The sequence below is a fragment of the Emys orbicularis genome, chromosome 1 (genome assembly GCF_028017835.1).
Source record: "Emys orbicularis isolate rEmyOrb1 chromosome 1, rEmyOrb1.hap1, whole genome shotgun sequence".
NCBI lineage: Eukaryota > Metazoa > Chordata > Testudines > Emydidae > Emys > Emys orbicularis.
The window spans coordinates 138,894,968-138,916,079 of NC_088683.1; the positions used below are offsets into that span (position 1 = coordinate 138,894,968).

A 21,112-nucleotide genomic window follows, 5' to 3' on the forward strand; every position below is an offset into this window, starting at 1 on the left:
TAGGGGAAGAAAACAATAGCTTTGGTTCATGTCATTACTCTCCCCCATCTAGATCTGGAGTTCTTGTCTTTTCTTCCCCCACAAATTGCTGTTTCAAACCATGTCTCTGTAGAGATGCCTCACAATTTGATTTGTTTAACAAATGCTTTGGAAGATGAACAGCTCTATGGGCTTGATCCAAAGGCAAAACTAGAGCTCTTGCATTGACTTCAATAAAAAGCCTGGCATTAAGTATGACAAACAGTGGAGCCCTGTAAATTGGTTTGAAAAAATGGAATTGCCTGGATTCAGATTACTCATGACAAGATGAAAACTCTGACAGGGAAACTGTCTGGGTGCAGGGGTAATAGTAAGAGGAGTTGGGGGAGGACAGCTCCTGCTGCTTTCCCAGATTTCCTCTTCTGCTGTGGCTAGTGAGGTGAGCACTTCCCAGGCAGGAGAAGCTGAAGTTGCATTATTTCTGGGGCTCCTAACCTTTCCTGCCAGTGTGTAAAACAGCAACTGATGGGGGAAGAAGAGGTATCCTGGCTGTGACACCCCTATACACCACCTCTCCTGCGAAGGAAGGTCAGTCCTGCCTGCTCTCTGCCTTTCTCCTTCACTGGAGAAGGCAATAGAAAGAATTCCTGCTGCCTCCCTTTCCGCTCCAGGGAGACAGCCCCCTCCCCACCCCACCTCAGTGCACACACCAGCTCTGTCTATTTTTGCATAAAAACTCTGTCTTGACATGTCTTTAAATTGTGCAGTTCCCTGCATTTGACAACGTTCCATGGAAGGATCCCCCTGAGCCCCCATCTTTACCTGTTTTGTGCATCTGTACAGATTCTCCACCCTGGCCACATTCTCCATCCTGCTAGAAAATGGGGATGGGAAGCACCAGCAATATGCTGGCTCTACCCATGCACACGCTTTTGCTTGGATGGCTGTGGCCCTGCCTGGAGACTTGAACTCCCTTCAGATACATGTATTCCCTGGTCCCCATTCTCTTCCTCTTGCTGCAGCACAAGAGGATGCAACACTGCATCATCTCATAAAACCCAGACCGCTGATGATGGTTTCTAAACCTGGTTATCTCCCCAGCCTCTCATCTACTTTAACCACTGTATTGGGGTGATGATCTCAGTCACTGAGAAAATGAAGTATCATCATGTGGTGACAACCTATCAGCTGACTCTAGGGATGGATAAGTAAATGAGATCACGGGCTGAGGTTAATTCATACACTTTCTTATGATTTAATCCATTTCCTAACAATTGTTAAGGTAGAGGAAAACATATGGTCTCCCCTATGATAGTTTTTAGTGTCCAAAAAAGTTTGTCATGTAAGTAATTGTGCTCAGTCATGCAATAGCTGCATAACAAATGCCTGTATAAAGCAAATCAGAGGGGTAGCCGTGTTAGTCTGGATCTGTGAAAAGCGACAAAGCGTCAGATGCATGACGAAGTGGGTATTCACCCACGAAAGCTTATGCTCCAATACTTCTGTTAGTCTATCCCAGACCAGGGATCTCCCAGATCGAAGCTATGCTACCACTACAATAGATGCAAGGGACATAGCTTGCCCCTGTACTGCTTGCAGTTTGCAGTATGCGTACATTTGGCTAATTGTAGTTAACTATGATTTGTAACCATGTTAATGACTTGGTTCATACAGATCGGGTTTTAGCCTGGTTACAGGAATCAGCAGTATTTCTGTCCTGCCGAAAATTTAATTTTGTGGAAATTTTCTGTCAAAAATTCATTTAGAGAGAAAATTCCGAACCAGCCCTGATAGATAGACCATCACAGGAGAAAATTGTAATTATTATTGTTCATAGTATAAACAATAAGCTCCACACTGTACTGTATGGAACACAGATAGTTCCTGCCTCTTAGAGCTCACTGTTTAAAAAAAAAAAAAAAACAGACACGTGGAAGACAGGACATGCTGGGAAATCCAGAGAGGGAGTTAACAAAGGTGAATATTTTATTTGTGGTTAAGAGCTCACTGCTTGTGAGCATTGAGGAAAGAGTGGGACTTTAGGGAAGATTAAATGAAGAGGGAATGATGGGTTGGCAACCTGGGTAAGGGGGTCATCCCATAGATGGAAGGTGTAGGAGGGGTTATCGGGAGAAGGAACTGAACGGGGCACTAAGGATGGCATTGCTGGAAGAGTGGAGTGGGTGGAACGTTGTAGGAGACAAGATATGGGAAAGACTGATCCTTGGACGTGAGGTTGGGAAGTTGTACAAGGGACTAGATTTTGACACTACTACTCTGTGTTTGTGCGGTGCCTAGCACGATGGGGCCCCATTCTTATTTGTTCTTTAGGCACTTCTGTACTAAACATCATCATCATAATAGTTGTCTTATGCCTGGCTCATGAAGGTCCTGCTGTCGTTACACAACCAGGAGGTACACAATTAGAACAAGGTTGTGCCTCAGCTGGATCATAGAGCTTTTTTTTTTTTTTTTTTTAAAGGAGCTGTAACTCTAGCATGAAATTCAGCCTTAATGTAAGCCAGTAAGAAGTTATATCCGCTTTTACACCAGTGCTCAGTTTGGGTCCTTTATCTTAAGAGTTGTGTGTCAGTTCCCTTAACATAGTTATAACAGTTTAGTTCTATGTTCACAGACAAAACCAAACTGTTTTATAATGGAGTGCCCCGACACAGCTGTATTTGTAATACAGATGGACCAAAGAACAGTCTTTGCAGCAATACTCCTGCAGGAAGAGATCTCTGCTTTTGTAGAGTGGTAAAAGGTTTTTGTACGTTCTTAAATGTGATCCTCACTTTCAAGATTTTACCTTCCCTTAGAAATAGTACTCGGAGTCTATCTTTCATGGTGTCCTTGTCTATTCTTCGAGTATTATAGCTATAAATAAAGTCCTAGTAACCAGATAATTTTGCCATTGACTTCAATGGGAACAAGATAAGATGCATAAGAATGGGTATTCTCTGTATACAACAAAGAGAGCCAGTGCTGACGTGAATCTTGTTTATCTCAAGACCTTGGAAGGTAAATGGAGAGGTGCATAGCTTGTGGGCCTGATTTTCCTCTAATTTACAATGGTATAAATCAAGACTAGCTCCAGTGAAGTCATGGAGTTACAGTGGCCCCGTATCTCTCTTACCCTGGTGTCTCATACAAGCTTCTACAGCGTGTGGGAGAAAGCTTGGCTGAGTCAGTGTGGAAAGTTGTGTATTATTTATACCACACACAAAGGTGTAGAAGGCACCTAACATAACACAGAAAGCTAGGTTTCTGCTTCAGAGAGCTTATAATCAGCCAGGCCTCTTTAAAATTCTTTATTTGATAAGGGAGCCATGAGAAAATCAAATAAAATGAAAGTCCAGAAACATTAGGCCCACCCCAAAGCATATCCCTTCCAGATGATATATAGAACATATTGTCTTTATCTATGCACAATAGATTTCAAACATAAAGGAAATAGAGTTCATTGTTTTCATGTTAAAATGCTTTACTCAGCCTTAAAGATTATTTTTTAGTGATATTTATTTAATGGCATTTGTCTTTGTTATGCAATTCAGAGAGCAACAGAAATGCAGTGCAAAAGAAATCAGAAGAATGTATAAAATTCTACTGACAATTTTGTGCGGTGGGATTAGGGGAGAAGAGAAGTCAGCAAGTTGTGATCACAAAGAATCATCCATGCCATGGTGCCACCAATCACATTTAAAATGACACTGCCAACTTGAAATCAGATGAATCACAAAAACCTAAAAATAAACAAAGTAGCATCAGGTCCTACATTTGTTCCTAAATATCCCTGTAATTTTTTGTGGTTTTACAATCACAGTTTCCTATATTTTTATTTTCTCCCCTGTTGCTATGTGAAAGAGCCATAAAAACACCAGGGGGAACTGATTAACGCCAGAATTTTCAAGTGGCATTGATTTGGGTCTGCAAAGTGGGATGCCTTGGACCTGATTTTTCAGAGGTGCTGAGCACCCAAAACTCCAGGTGAAGTTTTGTGGCTCAGCATTTCTGAAAATCAGGTCTGTGGCATCTCACACTAATCACCCAGAATCAGTGGCCACCTTTCAAAATATGTCTGAAACTAATTAACGATAGAGTGGAAACCAGTGAAACTGACTATACATGGTGTGCTGTCAAATGTACAAAATAAACAAACTGATCTTTTTGCAAATTGGCAATGTCCTGTTAAACATTTGCAGAGATTCTTTTCCATTAATGCATAAACTCCACAAGTCTACAGCAATACCCGTAGCAACAGATCATAGAAATGTAACTTGGTTAAAATTCTGGGATCCAAACTTTTCCAGTCTCGAGGGTTGTTTAGAATCCAAACTGGGGTCCAGACCTAAATTTTGCAGCTAGCTGAACTATACCCCGGCAACTGAATGTTTCTGAAACTGGAGGAGGGGATTCAAAATCCAGGTCAAAATGTTATGGCTTGATCCCATCTCCAATCATGAGTAATTTACCACACATTAAATCAGTGGCCTTTTAAATTTCTCATGGAACAATACTATCAATTCCTTACATCTTTACACTGAACTACATTAAAAAAGAAAAGAATTTATATTATATTAAACTGAGATTAGGATAGTGATTAAATAATAGTGAACTGACCAGTGTGTCCAACTGCTGGATATGGTCAGTGAAAATGTTCTGAAATTTCATTTTGGCAAAATATGCTGTTTTGGGAAGCTGAAATGTTTTGTGGGGACATATCAGTTTCCATTAAACTTTTGTCAGGAAGGTTGAAAAGAGAGTGAAGAGATTCTCTATGGCTGAGTGACTACGGAGCTGTTGTGAGAGGACAGATTTAAGTCCCTACTCTGCCTGATTGAGAACGATTTGGGAGGAAAAACTCTACTCTGAATCAGGCTGAGCAGAGACTGGAACCTGGGTCTTGGACACACAGGTTTTTGTGAAAACCTCTGAAAGGTTTTATTTTTGTTCCAGCCTGGCATGAAAACAAATTCTGAAATCTCGCAAGTTACCGCCATTGGGAATTGTTGGTGTCTGTCTGCCAGGATTGAGCGCCGTCAACTGAGTTTGAGGATTAGTCAAGCCCAACCTCCAGGCAGATTAATGAGCTCAGCTGCATTGTGTAGGACTGCCTGATTGGCTGAAGGGAGCCAGACGGCCTGCTTTTAAACTCAGCAGCAGCAGTTACTGGTTGCTCAGTGCTTCAACCTAGCAGCTGTTGATCGATCACTGTTGCTCCTACCCTGCTCCTGGTTCCTGACTCCAGCTCTGATACTTGGCATCTGGCCCCTACACTGTCAGTTCTAATTACTGCCCTTTACTGAATGGAATCAGAACAGCTTCAGCATGAATATTAGGCTGAATAATGTCCCTCCCGATAGAGAAAAGCAAGTACATGGGTCTAGTTAGCAGAAAAAGGAATGCTTTGTTTATAAGGCAGGACACAGACATTGTCAATCCCTGGTGCTCGCAACTTGTGCAGCACTGTGTAACCACCTCAGTCCTGCAAGTTTCTCCATGCAGGCACATGTCTCCACTCACAAAGAGCAGCTTGTGCCTGTGTAAAACAGACCCTCTGGTGCAACACCTAACTGATATTCTTCTTTAGCTCCAATAGTAGTGGGAAAGGCCTTTGGAGCGAGAGGAATTATTTTCTTATCCTGTTATCATTCTGGACATCTGAGGGATAATGGTGTGCAGCATAGTTACAAGTGAGTGTTCCGAAGTGGCCAAAGATTAGTTACAAACTCACAGTGATTCAGAAAATGGGGCTTTTTGGAATAATTCACTCCCACATCTGTATTACTTTTCTGCTGGATGCTGCAAATTCTATGCTTATTAATAATAAGAACATAAGAACAGCCATACTGGGTCAGACCAAAGGTCCATCTAGCCCAGTATCCTATCTTCTGACTGTGGACAATGCCAGGTGCCCCAGAGGGAATGAACAGAACAGGCAATCATCAAGTGATCCATCCCCTGTTGCCCATTCCCAGCTTCTGGCAAACAGGGACTAGGGACACCATCCCTGCCAATCCTGGCTAATAGTCCTTCATGGACCTATCCTCCATGAATTTATCTAGTTCTTTTATAGTCTTGGCCTTCACAACATCCTCTGGCAATGAATTCCACCAGCTGACTGTGCATTGTATGAAAAAATGCTTCCTTTTGTTTGTTTTAAACCTGCTGCCTATTAATTTCATTTGGCGACCCCCTAGTTCTTGTGTTTTGAGAAGGAGTAAATAACACTTCCTTGTTTACTTTCTCCACACTAGTCATGATTTTATAGACCTCTATCATATCCCCCCTTAGTTGTCTCTTTTCCAAGCTGAAAAGTCCCAATTTTATTAATCTCCCCTCATACGGCAGCCGTTCCATACTCCTAATAATTTTTGTTGCCCTTTTCTGAACCTTTTCCAATTCTAATATATCTTTTTTGAGATGGGGCATCCACATCTGAATGCAGTGTTCAAGACTTGGGTGTACAATGGGTTTATATAGAGGCAATATGATATTTTCTGTCTTATTATCTATCCCTTTCTTAATAATTCCCAACATTCTGTTCGCTTTTTGACTGCCGCTGCACATTAAGTGGATGTTTTCAGAGAACTATCCACAATGACTCCAAGATCTTTCTTGAGTCGTCACAGCTAATTTAGACCCCATCATTTTATATGTATAGTTGGGATTATGTTTTCCAGTGTGCATTACTTTGCATTTATCAACATTGAATTTCATCTGCCATTTTGTTGCCCAGTCACCCAGTTTTGAGAGATCCTTTTGTAGCTCTTCGCAGTCTGCCTGGGACTTAACTATCTTGAGTAGTTTTGTATCATCTGCAAATTTTGCACTTCACTGTTTACCCCTTTTTCCAGATCATTTATGAACATGTTGAATAGGACTGATCCCAGTACAGACCCCTGAGGACACCACTATTTACCTCTCTCCATTCTGAAAACTGACCATTTATTCCTACCCTTTGTTTCCTATCTTTTAACCAGTTTATAATTGTTTATATTTTCAAATTTAAATATCAGTAATCAACTATATTGATACATTGACAAGATTCATCAAAAGAAGGAAAAATCAGCTATAATTTGTCAAAGTCCTGGGAACATCTTGGACAGTTTAAATTAATCTCTCTCCTACCACCAGCAGCTAAACATTTAACTAGGTCAGACTCAGATTAACTATTTATTGCTTCCTGGCATATACCTATATTTTACTTCTATATAAAATCAGTTAGCTCACAGCCATTATGTCAAAAGTTGGTATGGAAATTCAAGGGTCAGAGTAACTCCCATGACTTCTGTGACACTTACTCATCTTCTAATCCTGCAGTGAAAAAACAGGGTCTAGATAAAAATATTAGAATTGGGCAATACAATATTAGACTTATTGTTGTCATTGATATAATTTATTTGTGTGTGTATGTGTGTGTCAAAAGTTTAACATAGGTACATTGATGCACATCGGTCCTTTCTGTTCTCTGCCTGTGCCACATAATAGTTTAGTCTCCTGAGGGATGTAATAATTTGGTATAATTCTGGTTGTTGGGCTTAGTGTGGAGGTGCCTGGGTGGTGCTTATTGGCCTGTGATGTACAGCAGCTGAGACTAGATGATCTGGTGGTCCTGTCTGGCCCTACAATTTATGACACTAAAACTCTAATAATTGACCTTGATGGGTAACGGTGTGTGGGGGGTGGAGGAGTGACATTTCTTTTGCTTTAGATTATATTAAAAATTTCAAAGCCCCACAATCCCCCAGATTGTCTTTCATACCATCCCCCCACAGATCATGACCCACTGGTTGAGGAACACTGATCTAAACAGTTCGTAACAATATTTTGATTTTTTCCCCCTCACTTGTTCTAATTATGCAGGACATCATGGAAAGGTGCCAGCTGCTAAGGACATCTTCAGTATTCTCCAAATGCCACCATCGAGTTGATCCAGAGCTATTCATTGGTCTCTGTGAAGAAGATATGTGCACCTGTGCTCAGGACATGCACTGTCACTGTCCAACTTTCCTTGAGTATGCCAGGAGCTGCGCTCAGCAAGGAGTGATTGTGGATGGCTGGCCCAACGACAGCTCGTGTAGTAAGTCTATATCATTACGATTCCAGAGCTTCCCCGTGAGGCTATTATTGCTTAACCCACAGATCTATACATTGCAGTTGAGAGGGTCTGTCAGAAAAAGCTTTTACTCTTGTCCTGGTTTATCCAGCAAGATTATTTTGTTGGCTCGTTCTTTACTAGTTTGAATCTTCTCTATGGGAGTGTCTATCCATGATGTGGCTCCATTATCAGTAGAGTGCTGCCAGCCATGAGCTTTGGGATGAGGTGGCTTGATTTCTAACTCTGCCAATAAGCTTCCAGAATAAGATGTGACTCAAGACATGATCACCCTATTTTGACCAGGGAAGTACACATTCATTAGGGTCAGGTGACAGGGTGTTTATACCCAATACCCAGCAGGTCAAAGAAGCGGCTAAAAGTCTGTGAGGGAAGAGATGAGAACCTGCCCTCTTCCAGAACATCTGTATGAGCTGCCAGTCAGGAGAGATGGGCTAATAAATGAGGCAGTCTTACTTCCTTGGGGTATGAGTCTCTCTGTTGCCCTGCACTTTGTATAGTTTTTAACACTAGTACAAAGTGTGTGTAAGATGCTGCCATTCTGTTCTGGTAGTGTGTTACATCCACATTACACTCTCCTTGCACAGACAGAAATAACTACACAAGGTGTGGGGCACGGAAAATCAAGCCCCTGGTTTGCCAGTGGGGAGGGCCAGAACCATTCTCCATCCTGTTGGGAAGGGAGGTTTATTTTAGTCAAACCCACAGATCAACAGCATTTGTTTTTCCTTGTTTACTCTTTGGGGAAGGAGATAAGTGTCAGAGTTTAGGCCACTGCACCTGTACTCCCCATCTCTGACCCAGCAAGTTTCCTGCTCCCCAGCATCACGTCTGTTGGGTGGAGATCTCCATCTCTCTCCCTTCTGACCCAGACTGAACAGCTCCCTGATTATACTATGAATTCACCAGCAGTCAGTCTGCCTAAGCAGGCCTGCTTGCTTGCTCTTCAGAGACTAATAACAGTGTAGCTGGCCACAGTTATGATTTACCAAGCAGTTCTTTCTATGCAAGCACATTTTATTCTTACGATAAAAGCACTGCTGCGAAAACATATGAAAACCAATAAAAGAACTACACATATGCTAATAAGATTACTACAGATCACCTCAACTCGAACAAGGGCTGAGGCAGGTGATGAGTCCTTCAAAGCCCACCAAGGAGTCTCTTCTTGATCACAAGTTCATAACAGCCTCAGCTCAGAACTAGCACACTCATGAAAAGTTTTAGCCTACCTTTTAGGGGTCTTTGATCTGGAGTTTCCAGGAGCAGGTAATTAGTGGACAATGGGTTGTTCTCAAGGCACAGCTTCAAAAGGATGGACACCCCCCCCCCCATGAGTCATTTGCAGTCTATTCACACCCAGTATTTCCAAGGAAATCCACTTCGCATGTATTGTCCTAAAAGTCCTTTGAAGTTTCTAATCCTTCCCAGAAATTGCATTAGTCAGTCTCGTAGAGAAATTACAAACAATTCCCAATAACAATTACACAATTGCATTTTTAATACAACGAACCCCGAGGGCATTAAACTTAACCCAGGCTTTGTCTACGCTGCACTGGTGTGGATAGTGCTTTGTCGGTGGGAGATGCTCTCCTGACCACAAAGCTACCGCCTCTCATTGGGGGCGGATTTATTTTGTTGGCGGAAGAGCTCTCTCCTTACCTGGCGGCATGGCTGTAGCGGCACAGCTGTGCTGCTATAAGGTGCACAGTGTAAACATAACCTCAGTAAATTTTATCTTAATTCCACAATGTCGAGGATATTGAAGGATATCTGTCACGACAAGCTTAGATATATTTTTCTTCTGCTGATGAGGACCTTATGCTGCTTCCTAGAGACTTGAGGCCTGTGTGGCATATGGTCCCCTGGGAAAGAGTACTCTGTGCCCTAATCCTAATGTGAGGACATTGCTTTCTTTTGTGTTAGCTTTTACTGAAGCATCTTGCCCAGCAAAGAAACTCTGCTTGCGTGGTGTAGTGTTGTCAGTGCAAATCAGTCCATGTGGTTGTCACCAGAGGGCCCTTTGATACAAGCATTCTGGGTAAATTTGTCTCTGCCATGCTATGTGTGTCCCATGAGTAATGTCATTGGGAAGTAGAATTAACTGGAAATTTGATGATAGTTCATAAAAAGAAGCCGAGGAGATATGTGGTAGATGAACCCATGCATGTTAAGGCTGGGCCAGCTCCAGGATATATTTTGGGATTTCCAGGTCCCACACCTGATTCACTTCTCCCTGGCAATACAAGACATCAGTGTGACACAATGAATGAGCTGTACAAATGTGAGGGTCTTTAGGAGGTAAATAATCTATTTCTGTATCGGAAGCAGCTAGATATCCTTGGAGGGCTTTTCTCAGTAATGGATCACACAGATTCCACTCAGAATTATTGTCACGTAATTTGCTTTCTTTACATGGATGATAAGTGATTTGTGAAAAAACAATTTTTTTTTTAACCTTAAACATGTCTATAGAACAAAGTGACAAGACGGGTGAGGTAATATCTTTACCGGACAAACGTCTGTTGATGAAATATATAAGCTTTCAAGCTTTCACAGAGGTCTTGTTCTTGTATAGAACAGAGCGGCAGATGCAACTGTCAAATTAAGCAACAAAATTAACATCTATTAAATATTTTGTTCCCGAAAATGAAATCATTGATCAGAGAGGATCTGACCTCATCTCTGACCCTGGTCATTTGTTCTACGATAATTAAAGAGATTAACAGTTATTAAGGGATATGTATTTCTAATTTTGTTTAATTGTTTCAGGGCCAAGATGTCCAGTTGGCATGGAGTATAAGGAGTGTGTATCTCCTTGTGTCAAAACCTGCCAGAGTCTGAATATCAATGAAGTTTGTCAAGGACAATGTGCTGATGGCTGCAGCTGCCCTGGTAATTTATTTACTGATTTATTTACACAGAGAAACATTTGGCAATGATGTTACCTATTTTACGAGAAGAAGAAAACCAGTGTCTGTCTTCAAATGTTCCTGAAATCAGCGCTTCTCTTTGTTTGTGTGCGCCCTAGAATAGGTCAGTTTCTATACTGCCTGTATGCTTGCTCTATGAAAGGACTTCTATTTAAGTTCAATTAAAAAAATAAAGCTCTTTGTGAACATCAGCACCAGTTAGTGCAGCAGGAATTCCTTCCAGGCCAGGGGTTGCACCATGTGATGCCTACAAATCTACAAATTTCTTCTGAATTACTTCAGGTTAGAGGATCCAACTCTCAGAAGAAGATGAGAAGATTCTGCTGAGGGGGATTATTAAAGCAAAAAGGGGAGATATTTTACATTTCGTTCAGGAGGATCCTTAGTGATCCTATGGGGCAAATTTTTCGTACTGCCTTCTTCATACAAATTATCTCATTGAATTCAATGGGGCTACTTGCATGGCTAAGCTGAGCAGAGTTTGGTCTATGTGTTTTTTCTCTCTTCCTCTAATATGTCCATCACTGACATATGAAGAAAGCTTGATCTTTGGCTGCAAAAACCGTGTTCTCCCTCCTCTTGCTTCTCTAAGTGGGAATAGCCTTGTAGTTCATGTTTATAGTGTTGACTTCACTGATGTGTAAAAAGATGTATGTTTAACTCTCTCTAAAAGCAGCAAAGAGTCCTGTGGCACCTTATAGACTAACAGACGTATAGGAGCATGAGCTTTTGTGGGTGAATACCCACTTCTTCAGATGCATGAAGAAGTGGGTATTCACCCACGAAAGCTCATGCTCCTATATGTCTGTTAGTCTATAAGGTGCCACAGGACTCTTTGCTGCTTTTACAGATCCAGACTAACACGGCTACCCCTTTGATACTTAACTCTCTCTAGTAATTTACCAGATACCTCATGTAACTGAGTGAGCTTAACATGCGGAAAGCATGTTTCACAGCAGGGGAGTGGCAACAGTGCTAGAATTGGGGCGGGGTGTGTGTGTGCCATCAACATTCCATTCTAAATTGGTCTTTACGACCATTTATACCTCACTATTGTTCCTATTATATTGCAGTTTCTTTTATATTCTGTCAGTGTAGGGCATGCCCTGGGAAGGTACCAATGGGAGGTGGCAGGGTGGGCAGGGCCGGCTCCAGGCACCAGCCCACCAAGCTTGTGCTTGGGGCGGCACCTGGAGGGGGGCGGCGCGGCGCTCCGGCCGCCGGGGAGAGCGGGGCCACAGCCGGGCTCGCCGCCCTCCCCCCGGCGCTCTGTCCGCCCTCCCCCCCGCGCCCTCCCCCCGGCCGCCGGGGCTCGCCGCCCTCTCGCCGCCCTGCGCTCTGGCCGCCAGGGGGAGAGCCGAGCCCCAGCCGGGGCTCGCCGCCCTCTCGCCGCCCTGCCCCCTGCGCTCTGGCCGCCGGGGGGAGAGCCGAGCCCCAGCCGGGGCTCGCCGCCTTCTCGCCGCCCTGCGCTCTGGCCGCCGGGGGGAGAGCCGAGCCCCCGCCGGGGCTCGCTGCCCTCCTCCCAGGGCTCCGGCCGCCCTCCCCCCCCGGCGTCCTCCCCCTGGCCGCCGGGGGGAGAGCGGAGCCCCCGCTGGGGCTCGCTGCCCTCCCCCCGGGGCTCCGGCCGCCCTCCCCCGCCCCCGCAGGGGGGGGGAGGGCGGCCGGAGGCTTTTTTGCCTGGGGCGGCAAAAAAGCCAGAGCCGGCCCTGAGGGTGGGGGAACTTGAATGTCTCTATGGGCCAGTTAATTAATAGGCAAAGTCCCATTATGGCCCATGTTATACAGGAGGTCAGACTAGATGATCACAGTGCCCCTTCTGGTCTTAGAATTTATGAATCAATGAAGTCCTGCTGCTCAACCTCATCCCTTTCCTTCCTCCCCTTGGACAAGCCTGTAAAGCCCCAGTGTAGTTCATTTGGTAAGGATTTAGCCTTTCAGATCTGCACATCTTCCTTGGTGTCCAATAGCAAGTGTATATGCCTTTTGCTGGTACTCAGGGTGAACACTGCTCAGCACCCTTTGCCTGCAACAGCAATGCTCCTGAACTTTTCATCTTGTCTGCAAAGTGGCTTGTACTATTCTAAAGACAACTGTGTAAGAAACTCAAATGATGATGTGCTGCAGCAGGTTATCAAAGCATTCTGGGGCCTGGGCTATACTACAGCGTTAGATTGACTCCAGGTGGCTTACGTCGACCTAACTCTGCCAGCGGCTACACTAAAATGTCGTTCCCACCGATGTAACTCACCCGTTATGCTGACTTAACTCTGCCTCTGCGAGAGGCATAGAACTTAGGTTGACATAGTTCGGTCGATGCAGTGTCAGTGTAGACACTGTATTGCCTATGTCCACTGTTGCTGGCTTTCAGAAGCCTTCCCACAAAGCCCCACACACTGACAGTTAAATCGGTGCAAGCGCTCCTGGTGAGGCCACGCGCTGCCGACACAAGGAGCACAGTGTGGACATGCAAAAGCGATTTAATTACTGCAGTGGCTCTGTCAATGTAACGTAGGTTGACATAATTCTGTAGTGTAGACATGGGTTTGGATGAGAGGTGTTCAGGCTGCAAGTAGAGAAATAGGAGCTGGATGATGGAAAGAACAGGGCACTGAATATGCTTGATCACATCTGGTTATAAACACTAAGCAGGACGCCCTGGATAATGCTTGGATGGGTTCCTCCAAAGCGGAGTTTGGATTAGGCTATTCCTTTAGCACAACAGGCACTGCTGATTCTATCCCCTGCCCTGTTCTGCATCACAAAATAGCCTATCCCTGCATAGTGGTGTTAACAAGACAGCTAACTGAAACTGGAACACTGTAGCAAAACTGCTTCGGAGCTGACTGATTTCACCTCATTCCCATCCCCTCACAATCTGGACAGGGTAAGGAATAGCCAAGAGAGTGGAATTAATTAGCTGGGAAGTACTGCTTCACAGCTGGTTGTTTCAATTACAGTAGAACCTCAGAGTTATGAACACCTCGGGAACGGAGGTTGTTTGTAACTCTGAATAAAATGTTATGGTTGTTCTTTCAAACGTTTACAACTGAACATTGACTGAATACAGCTTTGAAACTTTACTATGCAGAAGAAAAATTCTGCTTTTAATCATCTTAATTAAATGAAACAAGCATAGAAACAGTTTCCTTAACTTGTTAATTTTTAAAAAAATGTTCCCCTTATTTTTTAGTAGTTTATGTTTAACACAGTACTGTACTGTACAGTATTTTTTTTAAGTCTCTGCTGCCTGATTGTGCACGTCCGATTCCAAATGAAGTGTGTGGTTAACTGCTCGGATTGTAACTCTGGTGTTCGTAACTCTGAGGTTCTACTGTAGCTGCTCTGGTCACCTCAGGTCAGGAGAAGTGTGAGGGGAGAGAGCAGAGGAATGGAGCTGTAAGAGGAGGATGGGAAGGGCACTGCAGAGGATGCTGTGGAGGGAGGGAATGGCAAAGGGAAGCAAGAAGGTAACTACATGAGTGTCAGGGAGAGAAAAGGAAGAAATACTTGAAAATATGTGTTCTATTGTTTCAGTGCAATTTTAGTGATGGAGAATTTTACCTGAGTTTCATAACATGCCACATCCAAGAAGGATCTGACCAAGTGAGTGGGGAATCTGCTTACGATGAAACTTGAGGAGATTTTACCAGCGTCTTTCCTCCCTGCTCCAGTCCAGCCTCTGCTCCAAGAGAAAAAGGAGCCAGTTCAACTTGGGCACCACATAGTAGTTTTAATGTTTAATGTTTAGTTGTTTTTGCCAGGAAAATACAGACTTTCCATTTTCTCCTTGGAGAGCCCTGCTGCTTTTAAATGCATAGATCCCAGTTTAATTTCTCACTGGGATGGACTTCTCGGAAGTAAATGTAGGGAAGGGGTGTCTTCTAGTTGTGAGCATGGGTCTCTGAAAGCCAGGAACCCTTTGCTCTATTCCTGGCTAATCCATTGGCTCATTGTGTGTCCTGGGACAATCATTTAACCTGTCTGTGCTTCAGTTTATCCATCTGTAATATGGGAATGATGGTCCTTAAAGGAGTTACTGGAGACATAACCCGCTCATTCCTGATCTTCTGCCTGAGTGAAGGGGGAATGATTTGACTCAGCAGCTTGACTTTTGTTCCTCTCACAGGCCTGTTTGTGGCACGCAGCTTCCTTCTACTGCTTGCTGGCCGAGACAGCTGCAGCTTCCATCTTGGCCAGCCAGTAAAGCTGCAGCTGCTCAAAGCGTGCTGGCTGGACAGCCACCATGCAGGCTGTCTGTTTTCCTGATGGTTTGTTGTTTGCTCCTCCAGCTCCTATCCCACTCATCTCTCCTCAGCTGTCACTACATGCCCTTACCCATCTATTGACTCCTTCTCCCCCCCCTCCCCCCAAAACTCTTTGATACATGTACTTCTGGTAAGGACTTGTGACACTGGTCCTGGGATCTATCCCCCACTGGTGACCATACATATGGGCCCATGGCCTGTTACATTTTGATTACAATTCCAGACTAGCCCTGATCATGAACATTCAGGTCCAGGTTTGGGCCTGGATTTCAGTCCTCTTCCACATCTCTCACACTCTAACCTTAGAGATGGCTGGATGTAGGGTTCTGGCTTGAGCCCACCCCCAGTGATTGTGCAGAGTGGCTTAAATGGGATGTCTACGGGGCTTCCAGAAATGCACAATTCAGCACGTTCACAGGCAGATGTGGCATCTGAATGAAACTCCTCAATTCGCATGAGGGTCTTTGGACAATCCCAGCCCTTTTCAATTAGCTCTGTGAGTAACCCTGGATAAGAATGCAAATGAAATCTTGTCAAGAGTGGATCTAATGTGTGTGGTTTTTTTTTATTTTTTTTTTTGCCATTGCCTGAACTATCCAGTGGGGAAGCTACTTGATGGTGATAGCTGTGTTGACAGCTCTGAGTGCTCCTGCATACATTCTGGCATGCGCTATCCTCCTGGCTCCTCCATCTCCCAGGACTGCAACTCATGGTAAATACAATGATGCGGTGCAATTGCTATGATCCAGGCTGCTCTAGATAAGTACTGCTCTTCAGTTTTGTGTGCCCCCCCCCCCTTTCTTTTAATTGGCAAATGCCCCAGTTTAAGATTTGGAAGAGCCAACCTCTTCCCAGAAGCAAGCTGTTCACAAAGACTCAATCAACTCCATTTTCACAGCGATATTTGATCTAGTAGAATTGTGTAGGGGTCATAGTCTTTCATGCAGTGGAAAAATATTTGTTTCCTGAATAACATAAACTTGCAGACTCCCAGTCCCAGCTAGTTTTGGACAGTGGAGTTTTGTTTTGACTTACTACATTTATTTAACTTCCCTTAAACCTAGTTCAAAATTTCCTTTGAGAAGGGCCAAATTCATGCCCCCTCCCTCTTGCAAAGCCATCATGTTGCCCCTCTCCAGCTTTGTAGCCTTAGATTCAATGTGCAACCTTCTTCTTTCACATCTACCCTGAATGCCATCCTGAAGGGGCGGGGGGTTGTTACCCAAGCAGAGGGAAGGGAGTGAGCAATGTATCCTGAACTCTGTGTGTGTAAGGAGTTAGGGGAGCATTGGGCAGATGTTTCCAGTCAAACAAAAGAGGGAACCTGATATGCGGCCCATCCAGAGCCCACAGTGCAATAAAGCAGGAGGCTCTGTGTATCACCACAGTCAGCAAGAAGCAGCTCAGCCCCCCATGCCCATGTATCAATGACGCATGAGCCGTGACCACCACATTAGCACCTCAACCTCTCCCAGGTGGGATGGAGTCCCACAACCCTAGGGCCTTCTGCAGCTCTGGGTTTGACAGCATTGTCCAAATCACCCTGCCCTTGGAAGACTAGTCCAGTTTAATAGACTTCATCCTTAGAAAATGCTTCCTGCTATTCAGCCTAAATATTCCTTTGCTGAATATTGTACCATTAGCCTCGCTTGTATCACCCTAAGTAATTCAGCTCGCTCCAGAGGGTGTACAAGGAATGGGCTAACTGATCAAATGAGAGCCAGCCGATCCCAATTCATTGTCTTATAAAAAGTTGTGGGGCTTGCAGGTGTTGTTCCTGCAATATAGGCCCAAGCGTGATAGCAACAGCCACTGGTGTGCATTGACTATGCCTTATATTACTACTGCCTCCAGGAGTTGATACTGAATCCATTCTCCCATCCACAGACCTGGAAAGAAATATTATTTCTCTCTCTTCCTCTCACACACAAGAAGGGTTATTCATCGTTAAGACTGTACATGCCAGGGTTTCAGAGGAAACCCTCTGAGGATTTTTTTTAAACCATTCGGTTTTAGAAGAACACACATTACAGCTAAAATAAACAGATGGCTTGGGGAAAAATAAGGAGAAAGAGTTCTGTACTTTTATAATCATGCTGATTCACAGATTCCAGGCCAGAAGGGACCACTGTGATCATCTCGCCTGACCTCCTGTATAATACAAGCCGTAGAACTTCCCCAAAATGATTCCTTTTAGAAAAACACTATTACAGTTCAATACTACAGTGTTTCCCAAGGGGCTAGCTGGAAGGAGTGTGTGTATGGAAGATGCATATGTTAAGCTGTATTGGGGCATGGGGGAGCATGACTGGTTTGATTTTTCTGAAAGGGGAGCTCAGCTTTCAACTGTTTTGGGACATGCCGCAGTGGATGTGAAATCATGCACCCTAACTTTTCAACAATATATTTCCTAGCATTTGTCGACGTGGCATCTGGATCTGCAGCAACGAGGAGTGCCCAGGTAAGCTGACCCTTGTGCTTATAGCTCCCCAAAACTATGTAAGCCTTGCCTAGGTCAGTCCCACGCATGGATGAGCGCACAGACAGGGGAGTTGTCTTTGTCCTTTTTCAAGCTCTGGCTGCAAGTCAGCACCAAGATCATATTTCAAGAGTCCAGGAGTCCACAAGATAAATCAGGCTGTGCAGACGGGCTTGTGTGTGGCAATGTAAATACCTGTTTAGGGAAAAAAGCACAAGTTCTCTTTCCATTGCTTTTCTTGCCATGTTGTAAAAGAGCTGTAGGTTCAGAGTAGAAGCTTTCAGGTAAAGGAAAACTGCTCTGCTAACTTGAGTATCTACAGTTTTCTAAGGGTTTATCTACATATGGACAAGAAAATTAATCTGAATTAACTAACAGTATGAATTTAAAGTGGATTAGTTAAATCACATCAAGCCCCCTGTGTGGGCACTCTTATTCAGAATTAAATTGACTTTAATTCAGTTTAGCTTGATTCACTTTGAAAGTCAATCAAGCTAAACTGAATTAAGGCCACTTTATTTCTGAATAATGGTATGTCTACACTGCAATTAGACTCTCCATGGGGCTTGGGCTAAGGGGTTCTTTAATTGTAATGTAGACATTCAGGCTCAGGCTGCAGCCCGAGCTCTGGGACCCTCCCCCCTCGCAGAGTTCTACAGCCCGGGCTCCAGCCTGAGTCCAAATGTCTACACCACAATTATACAGCCCCTTTGCCCAAGCCCTACAAGTCCAAGTCCGGTGGCATGGGCCAGCCATGGGTGTCTAATTGCAGTGTAGATACCCTAAGAGTGTCCACACAAGGGTTTAATGGGGGGGAGGGATAGCTCAGTGGTTTGAACATTGGCCTGTTAAACCCAGGGTCGTGAGTTCAATCCTTGAGGAGGCCACTTAGGGATCTGGGGCAAAATCAGTACTTGTTCCTGCTAGTGAAGGCAGGGGGCTGGACTCAATGACCTTTCAAGGTCCCTTCCAGTTCTAGGAAATAGGATATCTCCATTATTTTATTTTATTTTATTTTATTTTATTTTATTTTATTTATTTATTTATTTATAATTTTAATGCAGTTTAACTAATCCACTTTGAGAGACAATTTGGATTAATTTTTCTGAATGTCCCCATGTAGACAAGCCCTAACTAATGGCCTGATTTAGCAAATATTCTGATGGGACTACTTACAATAGTAATCCCTACATGTCACAGAAGTAAACTGGACCACGCATGGTACTCTGTTCAGTAGTGTTTGGAGGCTTGGGTCATAAGTGATGTGTTCTGTTCAAGGAGCTAGAGCCATGGCCGGGGAGAGGCAAGTAGGTCACCTGTGTTCCATTAATGGTGACACAGGGGGGTAGCAGGCCACCAGTCTTTTTTCTTCTCCTTCTTAAACTCACCTAGAACAACCTGTTTGCAATGGGTAGCTGACACTTACATCCTGGGTACTCATCCATCCTGGAGGGTGCTCAGGGAGGAGGAGATGATGGAGTGTCACACCTCCTGTCATGAGACAGCTCCAGCAAAGTCCCCGTTCCCCCCCTTCACTCCATAAGCCCATTCCCCTGAATCTGAAATGTACATTTGCTGCTCTGGGCCCTTCTTCAGTTCCAGCACTGCAGTCAGCAGACAAAGAGGAAGCCTGCACTGGCCTGATGCAGCCCCCAGCACGAGTGTGTGTAGGGGGATAGCCACAGGCAGCTGTGACCTACCTAGTGCTGAGATGTGAGAGGAGGAGGAGAACTAAGAGAAGGGGGACTCAGGGGACGTGGGAGATCAGAAAATGGGGAAAACATGTAGCTCTCTGAGGCAAAGACAGAGGTGAGAGCAAGAGAGGATCAAAGTGGGAGAATTACACCTACCTACAAGTGGACATTGAAAAGCCTCTCATTGGACTCTCAGCTGCCTTGCCCCACCCTTCCTGAAAATATCCCCTGCTTCAAATGGAAATAGCAGTTGCTCCAAAATTTCAGAGAAAAGCACAATTTGAGAGGTGTGGAATCACTGAAAATGGAAGGGAGACATATTTTATGAGAAATTCCATGCAGGCCTGCCACACACAGGTCCAATCCAGCCCTATGCTTGTCTAGTTCATTGGCGAGTTCTCCAAGTGCAGCACAACTGTGCAAAGTAACTGCTTAAAAAAAGGAAAAAGGCCCATGAGGTTCCATGTTTATTGTGTCTCATGACTCTAGATCAAATGCAATCAATTCACAAGTGAAAAACACGACTGCTTTTAAGTGCAAATTCAGCTTGGGGTGTAAACCCCAAACCGTGATCTTTAGGGCTCATTTCTTTGTCATCAGTAAGAAATATTACGTGGGCCAAAATCTGTTCGTGATTGCAGCCCCTTTGTCTTTATTGGGATTACTGAGGTGAATCGATACGTGTGGAGCAAAGGCCTGCAGTTAGAATATAGTTTAAAATTCTGCTGCTGCACAGGAGGGAATAGAATCCAGCTCCCTCTCTTTGAGCTGAATTGGCTCCGCCAGGTGAACAGGAACAGGAATAAAAAATAGCTTGCTTTGGTCCCTTCAGCAAGCAGATCTAACTCATTAGTCAACTAATTAAGGCTGAGGGGTAGATAAGTTGTAGTAATGTCTATGTGGTCACTTACTTATGTATGTTCAGACTGAACATATTGTGAAGGTAGCCCTCTGGATCACCCTTGATATTGGCTTGTCATTTTAGGCCCAGAGCCTGCAATTTGTTCTGTGCAGGCAGATCCCTGCATGGCCCATACAGAGAAATTTTGGCCTTACTACATCATGTTCGCTGGGGCCCCACTCTCTCCCATTTCACTTTCTTTATGCAGATGTTAGACGTTTTGGGGGCCTCCCTGTGTTTGGGGGCCTGGTACGAATATCCCCCTTCTCCTCTCTCCCGTCAGCCCTACTCCCATTGACTTCATTGGGGCTCCATGCAGGTGTTGGTGCTTGACCGCATGAAATAACTTGATTAGATTGTAAGCTCTTTGGTGCAGAGAACATCTTTCCTATATGTTTGGGCAGTGCCTAATATAATGAGGTCTCAGGTCCAGTTGCGGCCTCTGGGCCCTACCACCACAGAAATAATAAGAACAACCTTCTACATACACACTGGGAGCAGATATGTTAAAAAGTCCTATATTTCAGTAGTTCCTTTTCACAGTAGGAGGGACTGCATGCTGGAATTCAGTTTTATTCTGTAAGAGCTGTGGTTTTAGGTTAAACTGTGAATTATTTCTGGTTTAATGATAATTAAATAAACTAAATGTAAGAGGAAATACCACCAGAAGTTCTGCTTCTGTAAGAAACACTTAACTATATCTCAGTCTGATTGTCTTTCAGCTCTTTATCCCTTTTGAGCA

At 44.2% G+C, this 21,112-nt stretch overlaps 1 protein-coding gene across 1 annotated transcript in view; it reads left to right on the forward strand.

Moving 5' to 3' along the window:
- The window catches only part of VWF (von Willebrand factor), a 241,098-nt gene that overhangs the window by 34,092 nt on the left and 185,894 nt on the right, over window positions 1-21,112 (forward strand). Inside the window, exons 6-9 of the mRNA XM_065410272.1 lie at window positions 7,846-8,062; window positions 10,871-10,993; window positions 15,897-16,008; window positions 17,711-17,757. Of these exons, the coding sequence (XP_065266344.1) occupies window positions 7,846-8,062; window positions 10,871-10,993; window positions 15,897-16,008; window positions 17,711-17,757 (499 nt within the window). The remainder of the gene's footprint in view (window positions 1-7,845; window positions 8,063-10,870; window positions 10,994-15,896; window positions 16,009-17,710; window positions 17,758-21,112) is intronic.